Source organism: Centroberyx affinis, unplaced genomic scaffold, assembly GCF_046629955.1.
Source record: "Centroberyx affinis isolate AG114_WGS23_722 - 3 ecotype Tasmania unplaced genomic scaffold, CSIRO-AGI_Caff_v1 ptg000301l_1, whole genome shotgun sequence".
In the NCBI taxonomy this organism is placed as follows: Eukaryota; Metazoa; Chordata; class Actinopteri; order Beryciformes; family Berycidae; genus Centroberyx; species Centroberyx affinis.
This window is the reverse complement of record NW_027278979.1, coordinates 1-21,904: the sequence shown is the minus strand read 5'-3', so window position 1 is coordinate 21,904 and position 21,904 is coordinate 1. Positions and strand designations below refer to the sequence as shown.

At 41.9% G+C, this 21,904-nt stretch overlaps 1 protein-coding gene across 2 annotated transcripts; it reads right to left on the bottom strand.

Moving 5' to 3' along the window:
- Positions 1 to 224: 224 nt before the first annotated feature.
- sin3aa (SIN3 transcription regulator family member Aa) lies at positions 225 to 19,105 on the bottom strand. Of its 2 annotated transcripts, none has more exons than XM_071515069.1 (21): positions 18,975 to 19,105; positions 16,966 to 17,185; positions 16,429 to 16,608; positions 15,865 to 15,971; positions 15,015 to 15,309; positions 14,307 to 14,555; positions 13,728 to 13,880; positions 12,997 to 13,152; positions 12,752 to 12,841; positions 11,721 to 11,839; positions 11,090 to 11,300; positions 10,093 to 10,209; positions 8,922 to 9,160; positions 8,489 to 8,672; positions 7,442 to 8,027; positions 5,957 to 6,126; positions 4,287 to 4,460; positions 3,252 to 3,344; positions 2,413 to 2,507; positions 1,802 to 1,994; positions 225 to 477 (listed from the first exon to the last, which is right to left on the bottom strand). In XM_071515069.1, the coding sequence occupies exons 2-21, from the start codon at positions 17,152 to 17,154 to the stop codon at positions 247 to 249; spliced, it is 3,831 nt and encodes a 1,276-aa protein (XP_071371170.1). In that variant the 5' UTR covers positions 17,155 to 17,185; positions 18,975 to 19,105; the 3' UTR covers positions 225 to 246. The 2 variants fall into 2 exon arrangements, with proteins under 2 accessions (XP_071371170.1, XP_071371171.1); XM_071515070.1 differs by having other exon boundaries at positions 12,752 to 12,838.
- Between the last annotated feature and the right edge of the window lie 2,799 nt (positions 19,106 to 21,904).

Below are 21,904 nucleotides of genomic sequence, written 5' to 3'. Positions count from 1 at the left end.
AAGTTTTGGCACCAAAGGCCCTGCAAAAAAGATGGGCCCAGCTAAAAACGCTGGTAAAATCAGTAATCCTGCCGCCCTGGGTACAACCAACACAGTAGCTAGCTTAGTTGTGCTCCCATGTCGGCCTTAAAAACATATTGAGAAACCCTCGGCCCTACCTCTACCCCCCCCCCGACTCCTGACCTGTTTGACCTTAGACCCCGCCCCCCCCAAAAGTCCTCCGTTTCTTCTCCTGGCTCCGGTCAGCTACGGCGCCTTGCTGGACGGGCCGTATTTGACGCGGTACTTGTTGATGTTCATGAAGTGAAGGACCTCCGGCTGGCGGCTGGTGGTGCAGGGTAACAGGCCGTCACGCCCCTCGCCCATCAGCCACTTGCTGGTCTCGGCGGCCATGTCGCGAGTGACGTGCTCCTTCACCCACGCATCCACCCAGGCCTGGAAGCGCTTGTGTAGCCGCGTGCTCACCCGCTCATGTGACTGGGGAAAGAAGAGGGGGGAGGGGGGAGGGGGGGCATCGTGGTTATCGTCATTGCGGTTCTGTAAAGCTCGATGGGAGAGAATGGCATGAAAACTGCCAAGGTTAGGGGCTTGACTCCCCACTGAAGTCACTCATGCTTAAAAAGTACATTAAAGTGCTTTGGATAAAAGAATCCACATCCAATGGCTTATGTTATACCACTGCAACAAGTGCAGGTTTGAATTATAGAACCAATATTTAATTATGGTATGCACTGTTGAACCACTGTTATTCCAGTACTGGTTTTGTTTACATTTTGATGTATTGAGTTATGGATTTCCTTTGCCAATCTCAATTTGATTAGGTTTTACATGTATTTTGTGGTTGTAACATTATGTTGCATATGCCGCTGGCAATGTTTGTAATTGAGAAAAGCAGAGCTGTATTTTGAGTTATGTTGGGTTATGAAAGTTGCAAAAGGCTTATTCTCCATGTACAATTTAATCTCTTCAAGAATCTATGTGAAACCTAAATGTTTTACAGCCAAATATGTTGTGGACTGTGAATTTTAATAGAGGGACCAACCAAAAAAAGACAGCGGCATGCTCATCTTCTTCCATACTCCTCTAGCCTACACTGAGTGAACAAACTATTAGGATGATGATCAGGTGAATCCAAATGAAAGCTGTGATTGGTTATTGATTTCACCTGTTAAATCCACTTCAGTCATGAGGAGGAAAGCCACGAGAGAGACAGGTTAAGGAGTTTAAGACTTTTAAGCCACAAGATAATCAAACTATTTTCTGTGCAAAAGGAGGTGTTTCTGATATATTTTACACTCAGTAGGCCTTCATTTTCAATTTCAGTCAACTCCACGGAAATGTATTCATAGAGAAACATAGTTGGAATATCAGATAGAGCTGCAACGATTAATTGATTAGTTGTCAACTATTAAATTAATCAGCAACTATTTTGATAATTGATTAATCGGTTTGAGTAATTTTTTAAGAAAATAAGTCAAAATTATCTTATTCCAGCTTCTTAAATGTGAATATTTTCTGTTTTTTTTACTCCTCTATGACAGTAAACTGAATATCTTTGGGTTGTGGACAAAACAAGACATTTGAGGACGTCATCTTGGGCTTTGGGAAACACTGATCGACATTTTTCACCATTTTCTGACATTTTATAGACCAAACAACCAATCGATTAATCGAGAAAATAATCGACAGATTAATCGACAATGAAAATAATCGTTAGTTGCAGCCCTAATATCAGATGAGTAAATTATGTGAGGAAAGTGCAGTTCTAGCTGACAGTTTGGTAAGAAGAGCCGGTGAATACCTGGTGAGCTCGCAGCAGGGCAGTGCGTCTGTACATGTAGTCCTCCGACTTGAAAACGTAGACCATCTTGTAAGAGTTGAGCTTGAACATGCACTCCATTTTCTCCTTCTCCAGGGATTTCTTCCCGCCCTCGCAGGCCTCCTTGTCCAGCTGCTCCCGGCCCTTCTGGTACTTCCGGATCCGCCTCAGGTTCCTGGTTACAAGCGAGGAGGGATGTGTGTGTGATGAAGGCGGCTAATGGAATCCATTAAGGACGTTTCAGAACAGATCGATTAGGCCTAATTTAATCAAGGGATTCATAATCGACTTTTAAATCTGACTTTTAGAGGGAAAGCTCCTTTAAACGAGGGACTCTAGTGCTGTGCACAAGTTATATGCTGGAGAGAATCTTACACTACAAAAAAAAAAAAAAAGGGAAAACCTAACCACCAATATCGCATTTTCCATCCCCAATTTTTCTATGTGCTGAGAAAACAAACATAAAGGCTGTGTCCATATGTATCACAATTCACATAACATTTGCAATATTCAACAAAAGGAATCGCAATATGATTTCTTTGGCAAGATCATGCTGCCCTACTCCAAGGTCAGGAAAAATAACAACAATTCACCTGGGGAGAAACACTGGCTTCTGAGCGAGGTGCTCCCGCAGCTCAGGAGAGGTGGAATCTGAGTTTAAGTAGCGTCCAACATAATCGGACCAACGCTGAAAATACAAAACAAGTCCTCTTAAGACACAGGCCAGGAATATAAACACTACGGGTGCACTGACATTACCAAAAGGTTGGCAACGGATTGTAATTAGTATTTCCCCTACATCTGTGGCCCCCCTCCTGCTAGAAAAGTGGGCGCTCCAATTAGAAAAATTTAAAAACAAAGAAAACATTCATCTGCGTTCATGAATTCCTTGATATAAACATGGGGCGACTGCTCAACAGTTACTCCAGATTTCACGAAGGGATGTGATGAATGTGTGACAAATGAACAGGAAAAATACATCTCCAATTAGAATTTGAATTGTATGTCCAAAAAACTGCAATCCTGACAAAAACTAATAAATCACATACGTGTGATTATGATATAAGCATCCAAATAAGACCTCCAACATCTGCTTTTGAATTTACCCCCATCCCCCACTACCAAACACCAGGGTGGGAAATTAAGAGTAGCCACCAGTCCATTTTGGCTGTGACTGGGAACTTTGTGCACTTTACTAGCCACTTTGACAGGTTACCAGCTGTCATAGAAGTACTCTTTAATTCTAAAAAAAAATCATAATTGGCTGGTAAAAATGGTGAAAACTTTTTGGAAGCCATCTGTCGCTGTGGCTAGCGGATGAAAAAGTTTTTTTCTGAGTCGTCTCCCTCACTGGTCAAACCTCGAAACAAAGAGCCAGCGGAGCGTGTTGTGAAGTGCGGAGGACGTTCAGGTGGGTTTGGCAGACGCTCACCTCTGCTTCCATGGGCTCGTCGGAGTTCTCCTCCTCCGTGTCGAGCAGCTCCACTGTGAGCTGGACCTGGCCTCTGTTCCTCAGGAACATCAGCTGAGAAAGACAAAGACAGACATAGCGATAGAGAGGGGGTGCAAGGGGAAAATCACTTCAGTATTTGAGAAAGAAAGAGGGACAGACATAAAAAAAAAGGCTCCCTGTTGCCTCTCTACTGTCCCTGATTCACACTACATGACCATTAAGTGGGTTCCTACACATTTTTGCTAATCAAATTTCATGACCAGTGCATTACTATTCCATGATACTTCAGGCAAAGCTGCTGTTCAAAGCTACATTAGGCAACTATGCCTGTTGGCAGCTCCAAATGGGAGCAAGAGGTAACTGAAAAATTTGAACTCCGGTACCCTGAAAATCATGTACGATAACGTCAGTAAAGCATGTTTACCATCCCAGCCGGTCTGTGATGCTTTATACCAAAGAAAACCAAAGAGACGAGAGAGGAAAAAGATCTAATGTCTGTGAGTCCGGCTTTCTCTGGACAGATCGCTGCTCACTGCTAGTAGACAGTTTGTACTTATAAGTTTTGATTCATTGCAATTCCTGTGAATTGCCAGCGTAAATACTGGACGCCAGAATTTCATTTGGCCAAATAGGGCAAGTCTACAGGGTCTCAATTAGTGGGGATGTGACTCTCTTCTCTTTTGCAGCTCAACTTTGTGATTTAGGCCGATAAGACAGGTGTTTTTACATAAAAATCTTGCCTAGTGCAGATTTAATTTCTTTTTTCTTTTTTTTCCGCTGAATAGGTATTCCAGGTCTGGCCTTGGATAATTACAACCACTACCATTGCTGTAACCTTGTGTAAAATTTGTAATTTGTACCATTATTCATTCTCTGAACTTGAACTCATTTCCATATTTCCAAAACTTTTGGGATACGCATCATTTTCCAGGCCTTGAAAACACAATACTCAAATTCCATGACTTTTCCAGGTTTCCCGGTGACTGCTGGAAACTTGTATATTTTTTTTTTTACCTTGAAGCAGTTCTCGTCGGACATGAGCTGCTCAGCTTTCCGCTGGTAGACGGCCTCCGCGGAGCTCCTGGACGGCTGGGTGGAGATGGTTCCTCCGGTGGCGGTGTTAGCGCTCTCTGCCAGGTAGAGGTCCGTCACCTGGACGCAGATCTCATCACTCACCATGTGCTGGAGCTGGGTGGAGAGACAGATGGTGTTTGAGTGTTTCATTTGTTTTTTTTAACGATATTTTTATTGTTTTATAAATTCATTCAATCATTCAAACAACATCAATAATTTTACATTTTGTTCCTTCAACACCCCAATATATATATTAAAAAAAAAAGTTAAAAAGTGGCCAATATTAATGATAATTAATGAGAAGCCATATGAAATCAAACTTTATGTCATGTACCCTAAAATGTAAAAGTAGTGTTGATAATACTGAAGAGACCTGTTTGATGGCAATGTGGGAATTCTATACAAGGGTCAGAGCGATATATCGATTTGCCAATATTTGTTATTTGTTTAATATTTATTAACTACTGGATATCGGCCAGTCAGTGTCGTCTACAACACATATGAAGAAGGTTATTCTGTGACCATAGCTAAATAAAAACAGTCTGTAAAACCGGCAATGACATTTTATTTTCTTTGCACATTTTATTTATTCATGTAATTGTTCAACCATGTTTTTGCAAGCAAGTTCTTCATTTAAAAGGTCTAATGCATCCCAGACTTTCCCTACCACCGATTAGATGAGGTGGGTCGCCCTGCCAGCCCTAAAAGAATTTCATTAGCATGCGAGAGTTTTAGTGTCCCAAGGCCTAAATGCGGTTTCAAAGGCTTTCCCACCCAGCCAAGAATAAAATTTTGGAGGAAACACTGAATACTTGTATTTTTTGGCATGAAAATTGTTAAATTTAAAAATACTGAATAGTGACACAATATATTGGCTACTGGCAGCTTCAATACAAAAATCGGCATCATACAAAAACCCATATCAGTCAAACCCAATTCTATTTGCAACTAAAGTCAATACATCACTCGTATACATCCTAAAACCTTTTGGAGCCACTCGTCATCACAGAGGCTCGTGTGGCTTTCTATCACGCTCATTCAAATTGTTAAAATCACATTTTTTAATTTGCAGATGCCAGACATAATAGAAAAAATCTGCTGCTGTGATTGCATTAGACAGCTATTACTTTTAATTTAAAATTAATTTAATTATTTCAATTTTACGTGATGGTTAAAGCGTAATAATTAGAGTATGGAGGACGTGTCCCGCTGTGATGAGTGTCTCCATTTTTTGTCTACTTTTCAAATGCGTTTTCGTTGCATGTTCCCAGATCTGCAGTTAAAGGGACAATTCACCAGAACAAACCCAAAATACAGTATATATCTTGCAGTATCTCCCACACAAAAACTGCAAACCCCAAATATACCCCAAAAATCGTCCACAGAGACTCATGTCACGCAGCAGACGATGACCTCTTGTTGAGTAAATGAAAGGACAACAAAATAATGTGAAGGAATAAAAACCATGGCCCCAGGGGTTTTATGTGAATTCAAATCAAAACAAGCATTACAGCCAAATATCAAATTAACCCGACACCATAGCAAGACTATTCAAGGGGGGAATCATTCACATGCAAGGTCAGGACAGAGGGAATAAACGGGACGCTCACCTGCCGGACGATGCTTTGGATGAGCTTGTCCATGGTGAAGGCGGTGTAGGCGTGGATGGTGAACATTTCCCTCAGGGAATCCTCGTACTGGGAAGCCTCCATGTTCCCATCCAGCAGATTCCGCACCATCTCCAAGAAGGCCGAGTAATAATCTTCTACCTCGATGTCCACTGCAGACGAGAAATATCAAAAATCGAATGGATCAGTGGATCAATGTATGAGAAAAAAATTTGTCTGCATTTGAAATCAACTACCTTTGGGAAGCATTGCTCATTTTGGCAGCAATTTTTTAATTTTCCTATAGTTTTAGTGGTTTCCCTGGTTCTATATAGCCTAGGTTTTAGTACATTTTCATGATTAAATCCACTTTGTTTTTGTTCAGTTCTTTATCAGTAAAATCTCTGCATTTTCCAGTCTGTTTCGCCACATCAGTTTCTGTAAAACTATTGTTCCCTTTCCCGCTTGTGATGTCGGTTGGCGGCAATAAGCCTACAAAAACTTTCTAAACAACAAGGAGGAATGTGCTCTATGTGTGGGAAAGATGGAGATGGAGATGGTTAGAGGCAGAGAATATCCATTTTTGCTCTCTCCATGAAAGGAAAAACAAAAACACAATGTAAGACAACAGCTTCATCAAACTGAATGTCCATTAGTGTTCTGTAATGAAATGTAATTCTGGCACATTTTCCTTTATCTGAAAATATTTTTTCTAGTAATTGATATTTGTATCCCTCTGTGCCTAGCTTTCATTAAGTCTCAGTTATGTCAAATATGTTTTTGACATTTGTTTTGTTTTTTGTCATTAATTCTGCCATAAAAAGTGAATTCGATTGGTGAACTACTAACAATATAACAGTTTCTCACATGGTCATTATTCTAGAAAACTCCAGTCAGTGAAAGTAAAGCAAAGAAGTAAAAACATGAATGACGATGACAGCTAAAATGGAGGTATAGGATGTGCTTTGAGAGACATCAGAGACAAAGATAATGCAAGAAAAGCAAGAAAAATGGAAGAGAAAGAAGGAAAATGAGGGAAAACAACTGAAACTCTGGAAAAAGAGAAAACAACCCCACTTAACTCCATTTCCTGCATGCATGAGGTTAGAGGCTCTATTGACATTAGTGTTGAAACGATTAGTTGATTAATCGATTGTAATTTTGATTCGATTAATAGTTTTAGTCATTAATCAAGTAAAAATACCAACATTTGCTGGTTACAGCTTCACAAATGCTAAGATTTGCTTCCTTTTCTCCGTTTCATATCATTATAAAATGAATACTTTGGGATTTTTTGGTTTGGTTTGATTTTCTGCTGGTCAGACTAAGTAAACAATTTTAAGACATCTGGTAACCTGTGATCGGCATTTGTCATTATTTTTGACATTTTATAGATTAAACGATTGATCGATTAATCAAAACACCCACTGACAGATTACTCGATAATGAAAATAATTATTAGCTGCAGCCCTAATTGGTGTTACTCACTGGGCTCCTTGAGTCTCAGCTGGATGGCCGGGTTGTCGTTCTTGTCCCTCTTGAGTCCCAGGACTTCCCGCTCCCAGTCCCGTTCCCTGACCTCCTCCTCGATCTGCCGCTCCGCCTGTCCGTAGAGCCGCAGCAGGCGCGAGCACAGCGTCTGGTGCAGGCGCAGGAAGATGTACCAGTTGTTGTTGACGTAGAAGAGGTTGTAGGCGTCGTCGCAGCCGCGCAGCTTCTGTGCCGCCGTGCCGCCGAACAGCAGCTTGGACTTGGAGGGGCTTCCGCCGCCGGGGACGCCGTTGTGCTTTTTGGAGGCCCCTTCCTCGAGATCCATATCCTCCTCTTCCTCCTCCTCCTCCTCCTCCTCTACGTCGGAGAGCTCGCCGCGCTGGGCGAACAGCATGTCGGGGATGAGATGGTAGATGATCTGCTTGATCTTGTACTTGTCCTCCTTCTGGATGCTGGTCTGCCGCTTGACGTGGTGGATGATGAGCGCCGCCGCGTCCTCCAGGATCTGGCTGTCCTCGTAGGTCAGCGTGAGGTGGGGGCCCGCGGGTGGGGTGGCGTTCTCTTCGGACGCCTGCTCCTGGCGCTGCACGGCAACAACAACACAAGCCAACTCTTCAGCATCAGCATTTTGCATACACAGACTATATGATATGAGACACCAATAGATTTCCGAAAATAATAAAATATGAAGTTGAAGTGTTTTTAGTGTTGCAAGTGCCCACGTTTGACCTGGGGCTCTGGTTCTACATCTATTCCCATCTATTCCTATTTTGTTTACAGTTTCCTAAAGAACCTATTATTTGGATACTTTATCATGATTAAAACATTAATTCTTAACATTGGCATAATAATACATCAAGTATTGTGGGAAAATTGGGTAAATTATGGTTTTATTTAACATTTTCTCTGTGTAATCTCTTTCTCTAATGTCCCACCACCCATGGAGAATATTGAAGTAACAGTGCAGAAACATTCAAATTCAACAAAAGAAACATCACATCAAAACCAGGCAACCCCGCTGAGAAGAACAGAAGGAAAACGTACTTCGTCGTAGATGCTCTCGATTTCATTCAGCAGGGTCTTGGATCGAAGCACTTTGGTGTCATTCTGTTTGAAGTTGATGCCTTGATGGTCAAGAGATTTGAGGTAATACTTCTCGTTCTGCTCCCTCCAGATCTTGTTGAAGCCTCGCTGGGCTTCCCGCCACTCCTCCTCCTTGATCTTTAACCTGACAAGAAGACAAGGCATGGTTTTGGTTTAAATTAAACTAATGCACACAGCCAAATCTCTAATGTGGGATGGATTAATGACACTGAAATTTAGTGAATTTAAAAAGTTAATAAAAAAAAATATGACAATCCAAAAAATAAGCCCCGCTTTACTTAAAAAGGAATTAACTTGATCACCAAAAATGAGGTATAACAGATAAATTAAAATGGTATTCGACTTGGTTTTTGTGCCCTGGTCCCACACCTACCTCTTCAACACGATGGGGACAGAAACGGCAGGATTCTTCTTCAGGCCGTCGATGATGTCGGGCGCCTTGTCGCCGTATATCCTCTGGATGGCTTTGCGGTGCACCACCTCCGAGGAGCCGCCCAGGGTGTTGTCCAGGCGGAACTTGGCCTGCTCCTCGGCGGACATGCGCGACAACTTCCGCTGCACCGTCTCCAGGACGCGGATGGTAGCCAGGTTGGTCTCCAGCACCACATCCAGCTACGGGCATTAAAAACACAGCCGTTTTTTTATTATCCTTTTTCTGTCTGGGAATGCATTCTACTGTTCAGCAACTCCTTTGCTTTTCTACAGTTCGCTGCCTAGTATAACCTTGATCTTCTTCTGTGGGCCACTGAGCAATTTCACTGGAGCAATTAGGGGTCAAGCGCTCAGGGTCACTTTAACAATAGTTGTTGTAGGAGGTAAGTGCATTACTCATTCACTTCCCCTACCCAGTAGAGCTGAACAATTAATCGAAAACAAAATTGAAATCGCAATATGAACTTCTGCAATTTCCATATCTCTGAGGCTGCAGTTCATTTCTTAAGAGAGAGTTGCGTCCAAAATGGATTTCTAAACAAGGTGTTTTAGAGCTGTGGGTAATCTTTGGTCCTTGAATCAAGTACAATATTGGTGAAAACATTTCATGATACTCAAACTCAGTAAATCCTGCACACTGACATACATTTTTTTTTTTTTAACAAAATCAGTTTTCCTTTAACAATCTTAAAGTTCTAAAAATGTTATGACAAGAAAACCTTGTGATGTGAATCGCAGTTTAAATCGCAATTGCAATATTCTGTCAAATAACCATAATTTGATTTTTTTGTCAATATCTTTCAGTCCTACTACCCAGATATGGTGCAGCTGGTTTGGGGATTCAAATACGACGTTCTAGCCACAAACCTGCGTCTCTAATCTTTAGGCTGCCACACCCCCAAATCCCTGATCAGGAATGTGTTCAGGACAAGACTAAATAGAAATAATTCCTGCAAAAATCAGGAAATGTGAACGTCTGCTGGACTGGAGTCATTTTAACCCTTGTTCAGCAAGTTAACCAAGAACTTCTCATTTGCAGCAGCAGCCTGAGGCATCAACCTCGTGATGACATCATCAACAATAAGTTGTGAGTCTCGAATGTGGCCGCTCACCTCAAAGCGTTCGTCCTCACATCTGTAGATGTGCTCCTCATACTGAGTCTTCTTGGAGCTGACAAAGGTGGAGTCTTCAGACCAGGAGGGGAAGGAGACCCAGGTGTCATTCAAGACCTGGAGGAACACACATCAAATCAGAACTTTTCATTCATGCAAAGCACATTGTGTCATGTTTAAGCTCTATACTCTTATTTATATGGAAGTCAAATCAAGCAACGACAATGAGGATCAAGTGTAGACTGTCAGCTTTAATTTGTAGGTTTTTTTGGTTTGTTTTTTTTAAATCAAACCAGCCATTAAAATAGCTACAGCACTTATTTTCCAAAAGTATTAGAAATTAATAACTAGAAATTTTCAAATGCATTTCATGCTGTTGCTGTCCAGATACTAGAAAGTTCAATTTATTACTAACATACCATATGGCATATTCTCAAGGCTCAATTTCAGTTAGTACTCAACTTTAATTAGTCAATTAGTTTTGGCTCTCGATTTGCTCCTCTACCTTCCAGCTACATTAAGCTTTGTAGAAACTAACCACTTATGCTTATATTTAAGTATTTGTGCCAGGTGTATAAACAGTGATCATGTCATAACAGCTGTTTGATGTTGTGCTTTGGGTTTCTGCACATCTTTGCGAACAAAATTCCATGACCTTCTCCATAATTATTCCACAACTTATAAGGCAATATTTGCCAGCGTCTATGCTTAAATGTTACATGTTTTTTTGTTGAATAGCCGATTTGAATGTCTTCTTTTGACCAGCCAGCACAATCAATTGGGATTTCTGTAATTAGGAAATTTGTCGTAGCAGTTATTATTCCTTCAAATGCGGCCAAGCTTTAAAATAAACACTTTAAAGATTACGCACAAAAAGATGATGCACTTTATGACACTTCCCAAACTTTTGGATGTGTACCGTAACTTCCCCAGGCTTGGAAAACACACTTCAATGATTTTTCCATACTTTCCGTGACTGTAGGATTTCCCCTCTCACCTCTTTGCAGAGCGGAGTTCTGCCGGTGCACTTGGGCTGCTGGTAGCTCTTGGGCAGCGCTCTGTAGCTGGAGCCCAGCCTCTTACAGGACGCATAATCAATCTCCATGGCGATGCCCTCGGTGGCCCGTTCCTTGGGGTACGTCTCGATGTGGGACATCTCTCGATACCCCAGGAAGTTTTTGAACCAGTTGAACAGCTCAGGGAATTTTCTGTAGGGCGGAATTAAGTAGAAAAAACATCTCTGTGATATACACTACCAGTCAAAAGTTTGGACACATCCGATTGAATGTACTACTACTATTTTGATCTAAATGCCTGAAAATAATTATTTTAGACAAATATAAATAGTGAAGTCAATGCCTATGTATGATTTCCATCAAGGCAAAGGGCGGCTACTTTAAAGAATCTAAAATATAAGATAGTTTTGATTTGTTTAACACTTTTTTGGTCACTGCATAATTCCATTTGTGTTATTTCGCAGTTTTAATGTCTTTACTATTATTCTAAAATGTGAAAAATAGTAAAAAAAAATATAGAAAAATCTGTGTTTCCAAACTTTTGACTGGTACTGTGCATACTATGAGAAAGTCACCAGTCTCATGTGCCGGGTAAGACGACTGAACACTCACCCCAAAAACGGCAGCACCAGCTGCACCAGCTCGGCCCTGGAGATCACCTCCTGGTTAAAGATGACCAGACACCGCAGGAAGTTGTCATAGGCCTCTGCACTCCGCAAGGCCTTCCGCACCTATGTTGGGAAATACATTTAAAACAGTTAGCTGTATATTATGCACCAATCTGAAGGTATATATTAAGCAAAATAACTCTTACATGCCCCAGTATTTCAGTACACCAAAAGTGTTTAAAGTGATTATATTCAGTAAAGTAGTATTTTTTTCATATGCATTTCAAAGGGATTCATATTTAATAAAACAATGCCTTATTGCCTAATGGGCATTTTGAAAGTATACCCTACAACTCAGCAGTCTTATGTAAATGTGCTTTTTCAAGAGATGTTTTTTAAAGTCCTTTAGGGCCGTTTTTTAAATCTCTTATGCATAATTTGGTTGTTTGTTTCTCTGCATTCTGTGTTAATACCGTTTCATTTTATCACTGTGTTTTTGCAAGGGGAAATCCACACACATCTAAAAATAGTTTGTGCAGGTGCGCCAGAGAAAAGCAGTAGACTCAACAATGAAAAATACCCTAAAAAAACTGCTACTTGCAATGCAACACCTGTTTTTTTAATGGAAAAATTTAAAACTGGACCCTCGTCAGAGATTAGTCTGACGATGGTCCTGTTGAACCGAAACAGAATTTAAAAAAAGGTGTTGCACTGCAGGAAGCAGACTGTGGTAGGTTTTTGAATTACTGTGTTTTTATCATTTTGCAGATAAACTAAATGAACCTGCCTGTCAAAAAGTGGGGTCAATGTTTGGGCATCATATTAACTCAATTACACACTTGGTACATGCAACAGACTTTGAGTTTGAATTTTGGGTTGCTGCTCTTTACTACCTTTCCTGTCCCCATTTCTACTGTCAACTGTACAAGGAAAGCTGGACCAAAACCAAAAACTGAACCAAAGTGAATTGCCAATCTTAAAAAGGGCATGTGTGGCGAGATAAAAAACAAAAACAACAGCATACTAAAAACTCACCTTCTCAAAGAACAGAGATTCGGTTCCGACTCCATGCTTGCTAGCTTCTGCCACCGAGGAATCTTTCAAATTCAGTAACTTGGGCTTCTTCTGTAGCATTACCAAAACAGTAACAGGGAGACATAGGTACAATAATTTAAAAAAAAACAGTGTAACAATGGCAGACATGAAACTAACTGGCATGAAATTAACTGGAAACAGGAGCTGATTACAGGAGCAGTGTTAAGCAGAGAAAGCCTGTGTACCTTGACGGGGGGCGTGGTCCCTGCGGCCGGGTGCCGGCGGATCTGGCAGCCGTTCTGATTGGGCCTCTGTTTGTTGTTGAGCTGCAGCTTTTTGGCCGTACCACCGTGGTCGTTCCGTACCGACTCTGCCTTCTCTGCTGTAGTCTTACTTAATAGCTATAGAGAATACACAACATTGACATAGGCGTACATATTATATAGCCGCTATAACTTGTAAGGGATCTATTAACTCATTTTGCAATTTGCTAATTTTCTGTTTCTGCCTCACTGTGTTTTAACTCTTATGTGATTTCTAAAATGTCTACTGTTTCAAATTGATCTGTTTTTCTCTCACTCTATATTTTACCTTAATTTGTCTTTGCATCTATTTATTGTACAGCAATAAAGAACTGTTACAATGTTTTTTTTAAAAAAAAAACTGGTATTAAAGGTTTACTATTCAGTGTTTTCCTTAAATTAATTCCTGGACTGTTGGAAAACTGCTCTCAATGATAGAAAAATTCATCATCTGTCACTATGGCTAACCTAAATCAACTATATAGGGCAATCATAATACATTTAATCCATATGATAGGATATACACAAAGTTAATTCTAGGAATTGGGCTGACAGCAAAATTGAGACACTGAACCAAAATGACTACATTAATATTCTAGTGAAATAACTGCTGTTCCATCGACCGGAGGACAGGGGTAAGATGTGCTCAGAATGTATCATGAGTTTTTGCTCACCACCGAGCTGTTGGCGTCGGGGAGGAACTGGCCAAACTCTGAGAGCAGGTCCTCCTGGTTCTTGAAGAGCCTGGCCACCTGAGCGTACACCTCCTGCTCCGTCAGTGCCGGGGTGTAGTTCCCTCCTGCCTCTTTGGCGTTACGCTGCTCCTTCTGCAGCGGACGAATACAAGACAACTATCATGTCACTGCTGAATCCTCGAGAGAGAAATAGCTTACACTTTCCTCCAAAGTGCAGACTTTCTTCTGATTGGAATTCAAACATTTTATTGAATCAACCAACCAGCATTTTGGTCCAATACATTTTGTCAGGTTAAATGTTAAAAGTCCTCTAAAAATACTTTGTGTTTCACAGAGTAAAATTAGGAAATGATAAGATATTCTGTCCTGAACTTTAAAACTACTTTATAATCAACTTGTCATTATTGCAGAGTGTTTCACTAGTGAACAGTGATTATAATGGCTATCTAATTAACCATTAATTAATTAATTAGGTTCTGCTAAATTCTGTAAATGACTGTCTTAAATTAAGCTCCACTTTGAAGAGTGGCCTTTACGGTTTTGGCTGCAGCCGCTGACCTGGTACGTGTGGAGGATCTCCAGGAAGGCTTTGTAGATGTCGGGCTGGCCTTGGAAGCGGTTCTTGATCTTGTTGACGTAGTTGATGGCGTGGTTGAACTCCACCGGCTGGTTGTTCTGCATGGGTGGGCCGGTAGGGGTCCCGCTGAGTGGAGGGTGGAGCTGCAGGGGCGGGGAGCGTGGAGAGGTGTACGCTGGGATGGACGGATTGCTCTGGCTGCTTGGCGTCAAGGCTGGAGACTGCAGTGGCTGCAGAAGATGACAGAAAGGCCGGGTGATTTAAGGTTGTGGGATATTTAATGAGCTGTGCCCGGAAAAAAAAATTAACAATTATCTTGGACAGTTTAGGCTACATTTTTATATGATGAACAAGTCTCTGTGGAGACAACAAATATTTTCCAAAGACAGAAAGACTCTAGGCTGTGATAAATCAGAACCATTTAATTTGCCAAATACAATAATTGTACATGGATTTAGAGTCACTGGCAAAGGCATCAGCAGAGGCATCTACAATTTATGTTACAACACAGTACTTAATGACATATTTTGGTCAAGACAGGAAACCAGCTTTTGGCTCTACCGACCACAAAATTCAAAAGTAAAGGACCTACAAAGTAAACAATATGACCTACATATGAAAACCACTAAACCAAAGTGGTGTGTAGAACAGGCAAAAAACTCAAGTTTCAGTCTGCACTTGGTACTCACCTTGCTCATCTTGGCCGGGGTGGGCTGCGTCAGCAGGGGCGGAGCGCTGGTGGTTGCAGCAGGTGGGAGCTGGGCCGGGTGCTGAGTGGGCGCTCCGGCAATGGGGATGTTCTGGACTGAAATGCCGTGCGGGGTGATGTGGTGGATCTGACCGGGCGTGGTCACGTTGACCAGGTCGTTGGTCTGAACCTCGATCTTGTAGCCCGGAGGCAGGAAGGTGTTGAAGCCCATAATGAGGTCGGGGTGACCTTTGAAGAGCTGTGACACCCTGCTGATGACCCCAGGGGTGTCGATACTGGAAACAGAAAACAGGCACGCTACATTCAAATCCACCGCTGATGTAGGAATGGGAATCTTGACTAATTTCACTGTCAAAGTTATGTCACTAACTAATGTTGGATCTTTAACTCTCGAATGTCTTTTCCAGTCATATGTTTCACTGTCTCCACTGTTATCTCCCCTCCAAAAAAAGTCCTATAAACAAACATTTCTGCTCTAGACAATATCTAACAAAAAGAGTTTAAGAATGGATTCCTGTCCAAATGTATATTTAATTTTGGGTCCTCAATACTAAAAAGTTAAGAAACCTCTGGGCCAGTACATTCACAAGTTCTCAGCCGACCAGTCAGTTTATCCTACCAATCCCTACTATATATTACAGGACAGTTAATTATATTAGTGCTGCATCATGCAAATTAGTGATACCACTGTATTGCAATCCAAGATATAACTGAGAGGAAGAACTCCTACTATGGCAGACCAATCAAACTAGAAAACTGGTAGAGCTTGGGCGTGTAACCTAACACCGGACAGTGTGTTTATTGTCAGTCAAATCGAACAGTGTCCCCACCTTTGAGACTTGAACTCTTTCATTATGTCCAGGAAGTCGTTGTAGACTTGAGGCTGGTTGCCAAACTGCAGTTTCACTTGGTCCAAGTAAGACAAAGCATCTTCAACCTTAGGAAGAGAGGAGAAAGGAAATTCAGATTCATCGCGGTTGAATTTAGAGATGTATCAAAAAAAAGTTGGAAAAAAGTTGGTTCTGTGCCCCAGTTCCTACACATTATTTATAGTAAAAATTCACTACTTATCCATTGTAATCCCATGATGAAAGACATCACTGCCTATGTTCACATGTGTCAAGTTTTGCTGATACCGTATTTTTAATTATCCAGGTTTTGTTTTGGCTAGCTGCAACTAACAAACTTAAATTATCAGAAAATGTATCTGAATTATACTCTTGCTCAGTTAAAAAACAAATTAACAAATTTCCATGAGTTCTCCAAAACTTTTTGACATATTTATTTGAAGTATCTTTTGAGGCCTGGAAAACATTATTTTCAAACTCCATGACTTCTCCAGGTGTTCCAGAGAACGTGAAAATGAAAAGTCAAAATAAAAGTGGCCAACTAACCTTGAGCCTCTGGAACTGCTGGCCCTGTGCTGTGGCTTGGGGAGCCGCCGTATGGCCGTGTCCTGACATCACAGACGGGCCGTGGGACTGGACCGCCGGGCTGTGGTGGTGGGACGCCCCGTGGACGGCTGGGCTAGAAGTGTGCCCATGTCCTCCGCTGTTCTGGGCCACCGTGGGCACCTGGGAAAGTAGAAACGTCTATGAAAATGATGGCAAATGGTGAACACAGGAAGAAGGAAAATTGAGAGCCTGCACTAAGACTAATCTCCTGTCATAAAGCATCAGAATCACTTAAATCACCAAGTAAAAATGTACAGGAATTTATGTTGATGACAGTGAGACACACTGACAACTTAGAGAGAGAATAAACAGAGCGTTGGCTCACTGTGGCTGCCAGGCACTACCAACCGAACGAGTTTAAAACGACAGTCTGAGCTACGAGTGACTTGAATGAATTAAACACTCATACTTGACCTAGTTTTAACTGCAAAACAGTATAAGCTTAGAGTAGATCCACATTGGGGTAGCAGTGTGTACCTGGTATCCCTGGGGGACGGAGTACTGGACGCTGCCTGCTGTGGGCTGCATGTTGTCAGACACGGCCTCATACACAGCCGGGGCCGGAGCCGGGGCCAGGACACGATGCTGGAAAGCCTCCGCGCTGCCAGGGAGGCGCCGCTGCTGGGACGCAAAAACCGTTTCCTGTTCCTCCAGTCGCCGCTTCATTATGAACTCATACTCGTGAGAGCTGAGACACCTGGGAACAAACAGCATATGGACCCTATTTCACACAGGCGGACTTTTGTCAAGTTATCAGAAACCATTAAATCAGCGTCTTGATTGCATTCAATAATTTGCAGAGGAACATATGGCAATCATTTATGTTTTTCTATTTAACACTGAATTTATGAATACATGCAGTGCCAGCAACCCACTTCTGTTGTTTGTCTGAGCAAGAAATATGTTACGTAGTTTTGACTGTGCATCAAATAAAAATGGTTTTATGTTTTAGTGGCATAAAGAAGCCAGTAAGTGTAGAGCAGTCAACTAGTTGGGGCCAAATTATGTTTTTTACACTAAAGCCAATGATGTAGTGGTGAATAAAAAGGTGGGTAAACTATGACCACCCACATGTCAGTGATCATCAGGCATCAAAATCACCAATATAATAATAAAAATAAAAAAAAATCTGTGATACTCTCAGAAAAAGCATTAATTTAACTTGCAACAGTTTGATACTACTTTTTTTTATGAACTATGAATTTGTGTAATAAAGCTTTATCTCAACATAAAAAGAGGAGTTTACCCTCAACTACATCCCTGACAAAAACCCTTGTGACTTAGGAAGAGTCATTCTAATAGATTTGGATTTATATATGACAAAGATAGGTTGCAGGCTGCAAGACATACTGCATTTACTGAGATACATATCACTCTTTGGCCAGAAACGTCTCGTATGTTGTCGCCTGTTCAAAAAGGTCAATGCTAGCGTTATAACTTCTACCAAGAAACATGACAAATGTTCCACATCTAAATTAACATGCACTCAATGTAAAACTTGTGTGCAGTCCCTGTAGCCAATGAAATCTACAGACACTCTACGTCACCGATGCAACAAACAGGTGCTGGAGGAACGTGGGAGTCTGCCATTCACAACTTCCTCAAGCCAGCAACAACTACCGAGGCAGAGAATGAATGATGTTAGTGAAGAAAAGCTAACGTTACCCAACAGGAGAATATAAATGGCGTTTCTTTCAAAGGCCAAATATTTGGCAAAGTAAAGTGACACATCTGCTGTCAAACTGAAGCGACTGTGCAACATTAGCTCTCCCGACCTTTCAAGTACAGTAGAGATGCATTGAGTCGTCAACTAACGACAGACAAATCCTCTGTTTTAACAGCCAAAGCACAAGAGAGCAGGGCTGCAATCCATACACCAACTCTCTTTGGAATAGTATCGTAATATCCAGGCGAATACAGTTTGAGTTTGCCAGATGGTAACGATCGTTAGCCCTTTCCCCATTCGCTTTACGGCCTAGCAACACAAGCACCGACTTCGAGTTACAACACGACGCTTTCTCCACGCCCGCCATTTAGAGCGTGGCGCAGGAGTGCAGCAAATTACACTCCATTTCTCGCAGGTAAGCACCGCCGCTGACATGTTAGCATGTCGGCTGGTTGCCCTGCCTGAAAATATGTCAAAACAACGATTTCGGCTAACTTGCCGAGAAGTTGTTAGTTGGGAGAGGTTGTAGGCTGCCAGTTAGCTGCTAGCTAATGTAAACAACACGAGTCGCCCGACTCCGAGCACCATCTAGGCTAGCAGCGAACCACATGCAGCTAACCATTAGCAATCCGGGTTGCTGTTCCCGATACAGGCTTTATTGAGCAAAAACTGTCTATCGGCGTATTAGATCGATTGTATCGGGTCTAGCTACGAGCTGGTGACATGCAAAGGACTGCCGATTACCCATATGGTTTACTCAAAACGTTTGCTAACGTTAGCAGGTTAAGTTAGCCTGCTGAATGAATTCAACTGAACTCACCCCTCTCCTACACAGCGAGCTGAAGTTCGCAGATGATTCTTTGATATTCCGTTATGTGTAGTTGGCTATCAAACTACTGTCTGGAAGAGATGTCAAAGCGAGAGGTGTGCGAGAAGCAACTTATGTATGGCTTTTGATTTAAAATAAACAATTCAAGCTCTGGACTGCAAAGTGAAAATCTCCTCGAGAGGAAAACAATCTCCGTTCGGTTAGCTGGATGTGAGAGGCGTGGCTTGTGTACATAGTCCCGCCCTCTGCGGGATACCATTGGTCAGTCCGCCCAGAGGATCCGCAGAGGGGCGGTTCGAGCGATCTGGATTGTGAATTTGGAATGTCACTCAAGGATTTATCGTACAGTTACCTGCACGCCCATTTCAAATGGCATTTGACTTGAAGCGCGACAATGCCAGCGACGAGTTCAGCCCGGTTTGCATCCAGTTTATGTAGAAGTGATCGATACTGTGCGAAACACGTGCGTTCAATATGCACATCGAAAACTTTATTGGAGAAAGACGCTTTTAACTGCCCCGTTTGTGTTTGTTGGGGTAAAAAATATGCTTGACCAGCGCGATGTACCCCCACCCCCAACACACACACAATGTAGTAGCAATACTAGTAATACTGGGGTAATGGTAATCACTGCATCTATCGCCTAAATAAGTCGGTCTTTAAATGAAATGCATCTTGCACACATTGGGTGATTTTGTTCCATTTTAACCTGCAACTAAATAGCTTCTACTACTTCCTGGAGTTTGGGAACACGTGACTCTGTAGGAGGGGTTACTTATATATAATATGCCCTCCTTTGCTCGCGTGTCCCTCCTCTTTCTGTGCATTGCAGCCAATCAGCGCGTGCAATTCTTATTACAAAGCCCCAAAAGGTGGAACTTCCAAAATAAACCATCGCCCACGAGAGGCGGAGCTGCAACACCAGCCCGGGATTCCTTCTTCCACCCGAGCCGAGAATTTCACATTCAGCAGCGACCGTCGGCTGCAGCACACACACACATACGCACACTTGTATCCCGACTGTTTTTTTCCCCATATTGCGTGCATCTTTTTTTCAGCTTGCTTTGCAATGCTAAGCTCCACGCCTTGGATCCAGCTACGGCTAAACAAGCAGCTCGCCTTTCTGCAAAACCGATTAAAAAAGGGGCACGTCGAGCGCACCATAAAAGAGTATTGACTCGACTCGGCTGCTTCACAAGTAGCCAGACATTTTTACAAGTTTCGTGCAAAAGCATGCAAGGAAACGCAGTGCGGGGCTGTAGAGAGGCACAACACCGGACCCGACCGCGGCTAGGACCGACTAGCCCCTACTCGCGTCGGTCGGTGTGGGTGTTTGCTGGCCCCCGTACTACAAACAAAGGGTTCAGAGCATTAAAACGCATCATCTGGCAATTACGCTTTGCGTGAACACTGCCGGACACGATGAAGTATACGGGCCTAGGCGGCTAACATTGCATCTTTTCTAGGCGGCAAAGAGCTGATCCAGTTGCCCTTACTAAACAATGCCAAAGTCAAACGAAACGGGAACTACAGCGTTTTATAGAAATATCGGCACGGCTCCACCACACGCCATTCGAGGCGTCCCGAAACGCAGTCGCTAACCCAGTTTTCCCTGCAGAAAAGGACGGCCGCGCTTTACAAATCATATTCTTTGTTTACTTCAATATTCAGAGTAAAATGTCTAACCTGTCTCACCACAACAACTCCCTCCCCCCCTACCGATCCATTTGCAAACAAGCATTACATGCACACTGCAGGCAAATGTTTCGACTTCTAACACAGCGGGGCGACTCAAAATACCATTTTTACATGCCAGGGAGATTGTTTATTAACCGAAAAAATGACGTCCTGCTGATTTTTTTGCGAGAAACCACGTTATGTTTTTGCCTGATTCTCTGCCGTTTCCCCGAACAAACCCCCTTAAATTCATATAGGGATACAAAAGGCGGGACTGAAAACAAAAGGCTTCCTAAACAATAACGGGCGTCATTTACTAAATATAGTAGCGATACTGTTTAAAATTGTTTAGTTTAACCAGCTGTTACATACCCAGGAAAAAGACTCCTTACTCCGGATTCGTGTTTGTAACAAAATAGTTGGAGACGCCCCCCTCCGTTGGCATTGGCGCATACTACAATCCACGTCATTTTATTTTAAATATCACCCGCTAAACCAGAGGCAGCATCAGTGGAGGAGCAGTCTCCAACCAAATAAAACCGCATCTGCATTGAAAAAGGAACGGTCCTCCAAGCCCAAGTTCTAGTTAGTCTGATTTACTGTGTTTTTTTTGTTTTTTTTTCACATTGCCGATATGTCTCTCCACTCATACCGCCGTGACAGGTCCCTGTGCAATTTATTGTACTTGTCAAACAAAGTGATTTCTTATTCCAATACAATATTATCTATTTGGGTCACACTTTATTTGCATAGTTCAATGCTGATATTCAACTTCCTATTTTAAGTTACTATAATGTGTCACTAAACAGTCTACTGAGTTTCCAGTGATACTCATGATTATGTGAAAAGTAGTGTATAGATATTCAATGAGTTTAGATAGAGACAGGCAGTGAATGTCTATAGAGTAATTGAATATTGATAGGTTAATGTTAGAAACAGGGTCAGGATTAGTGTGTGGAGATGCAGCAAATAGGCAAGTGACACTTTGTTAAATATCTACTTTTTGTCACCTGATAATTGAGTATAAACACTGGACTATCCAAATGAAGTGTTACATCTATTTGCTTCTATTATTTGCTGACTGTCCGTGTATACATAAGTTTAAATTTCCATCAGCATAATTATAGCCTATATTATAATAAATATTATGGTGTTGAATTATTCCTCCTAATAGGATTCTCACACTTTCTTTGCTTGTTAAAAATATGAACTATGCTTGCTGCTGGATTAGATTTTGCAATTAT

Excerpts from the sequence above, each read along its gene's own strand:
- sin3aa (XM_071515069.1), bottom strand. The coding sequence starts at position 17,154 with ATGAAGCGGCGACTGGAGGAACAGGAAACGGTTTTTGCGTCCCAGCAG. Across the intron at positions 11,840-12,751 it reads AATCTCTGTTCTTTGAGAAG|GTGCGGAAGGCCTTGCGGAG; the intron begins GTGAGTTTTTAG and ends TTCCCAACATAG. Across the intron at positions 3,345-4,286 it reads CCGACGAGAACTGCTTCAAG|CTGATGTTCCTGAGGAACAG; the intron begins GTAAAAAAAAAA and ends TGTCTTTCTCAG.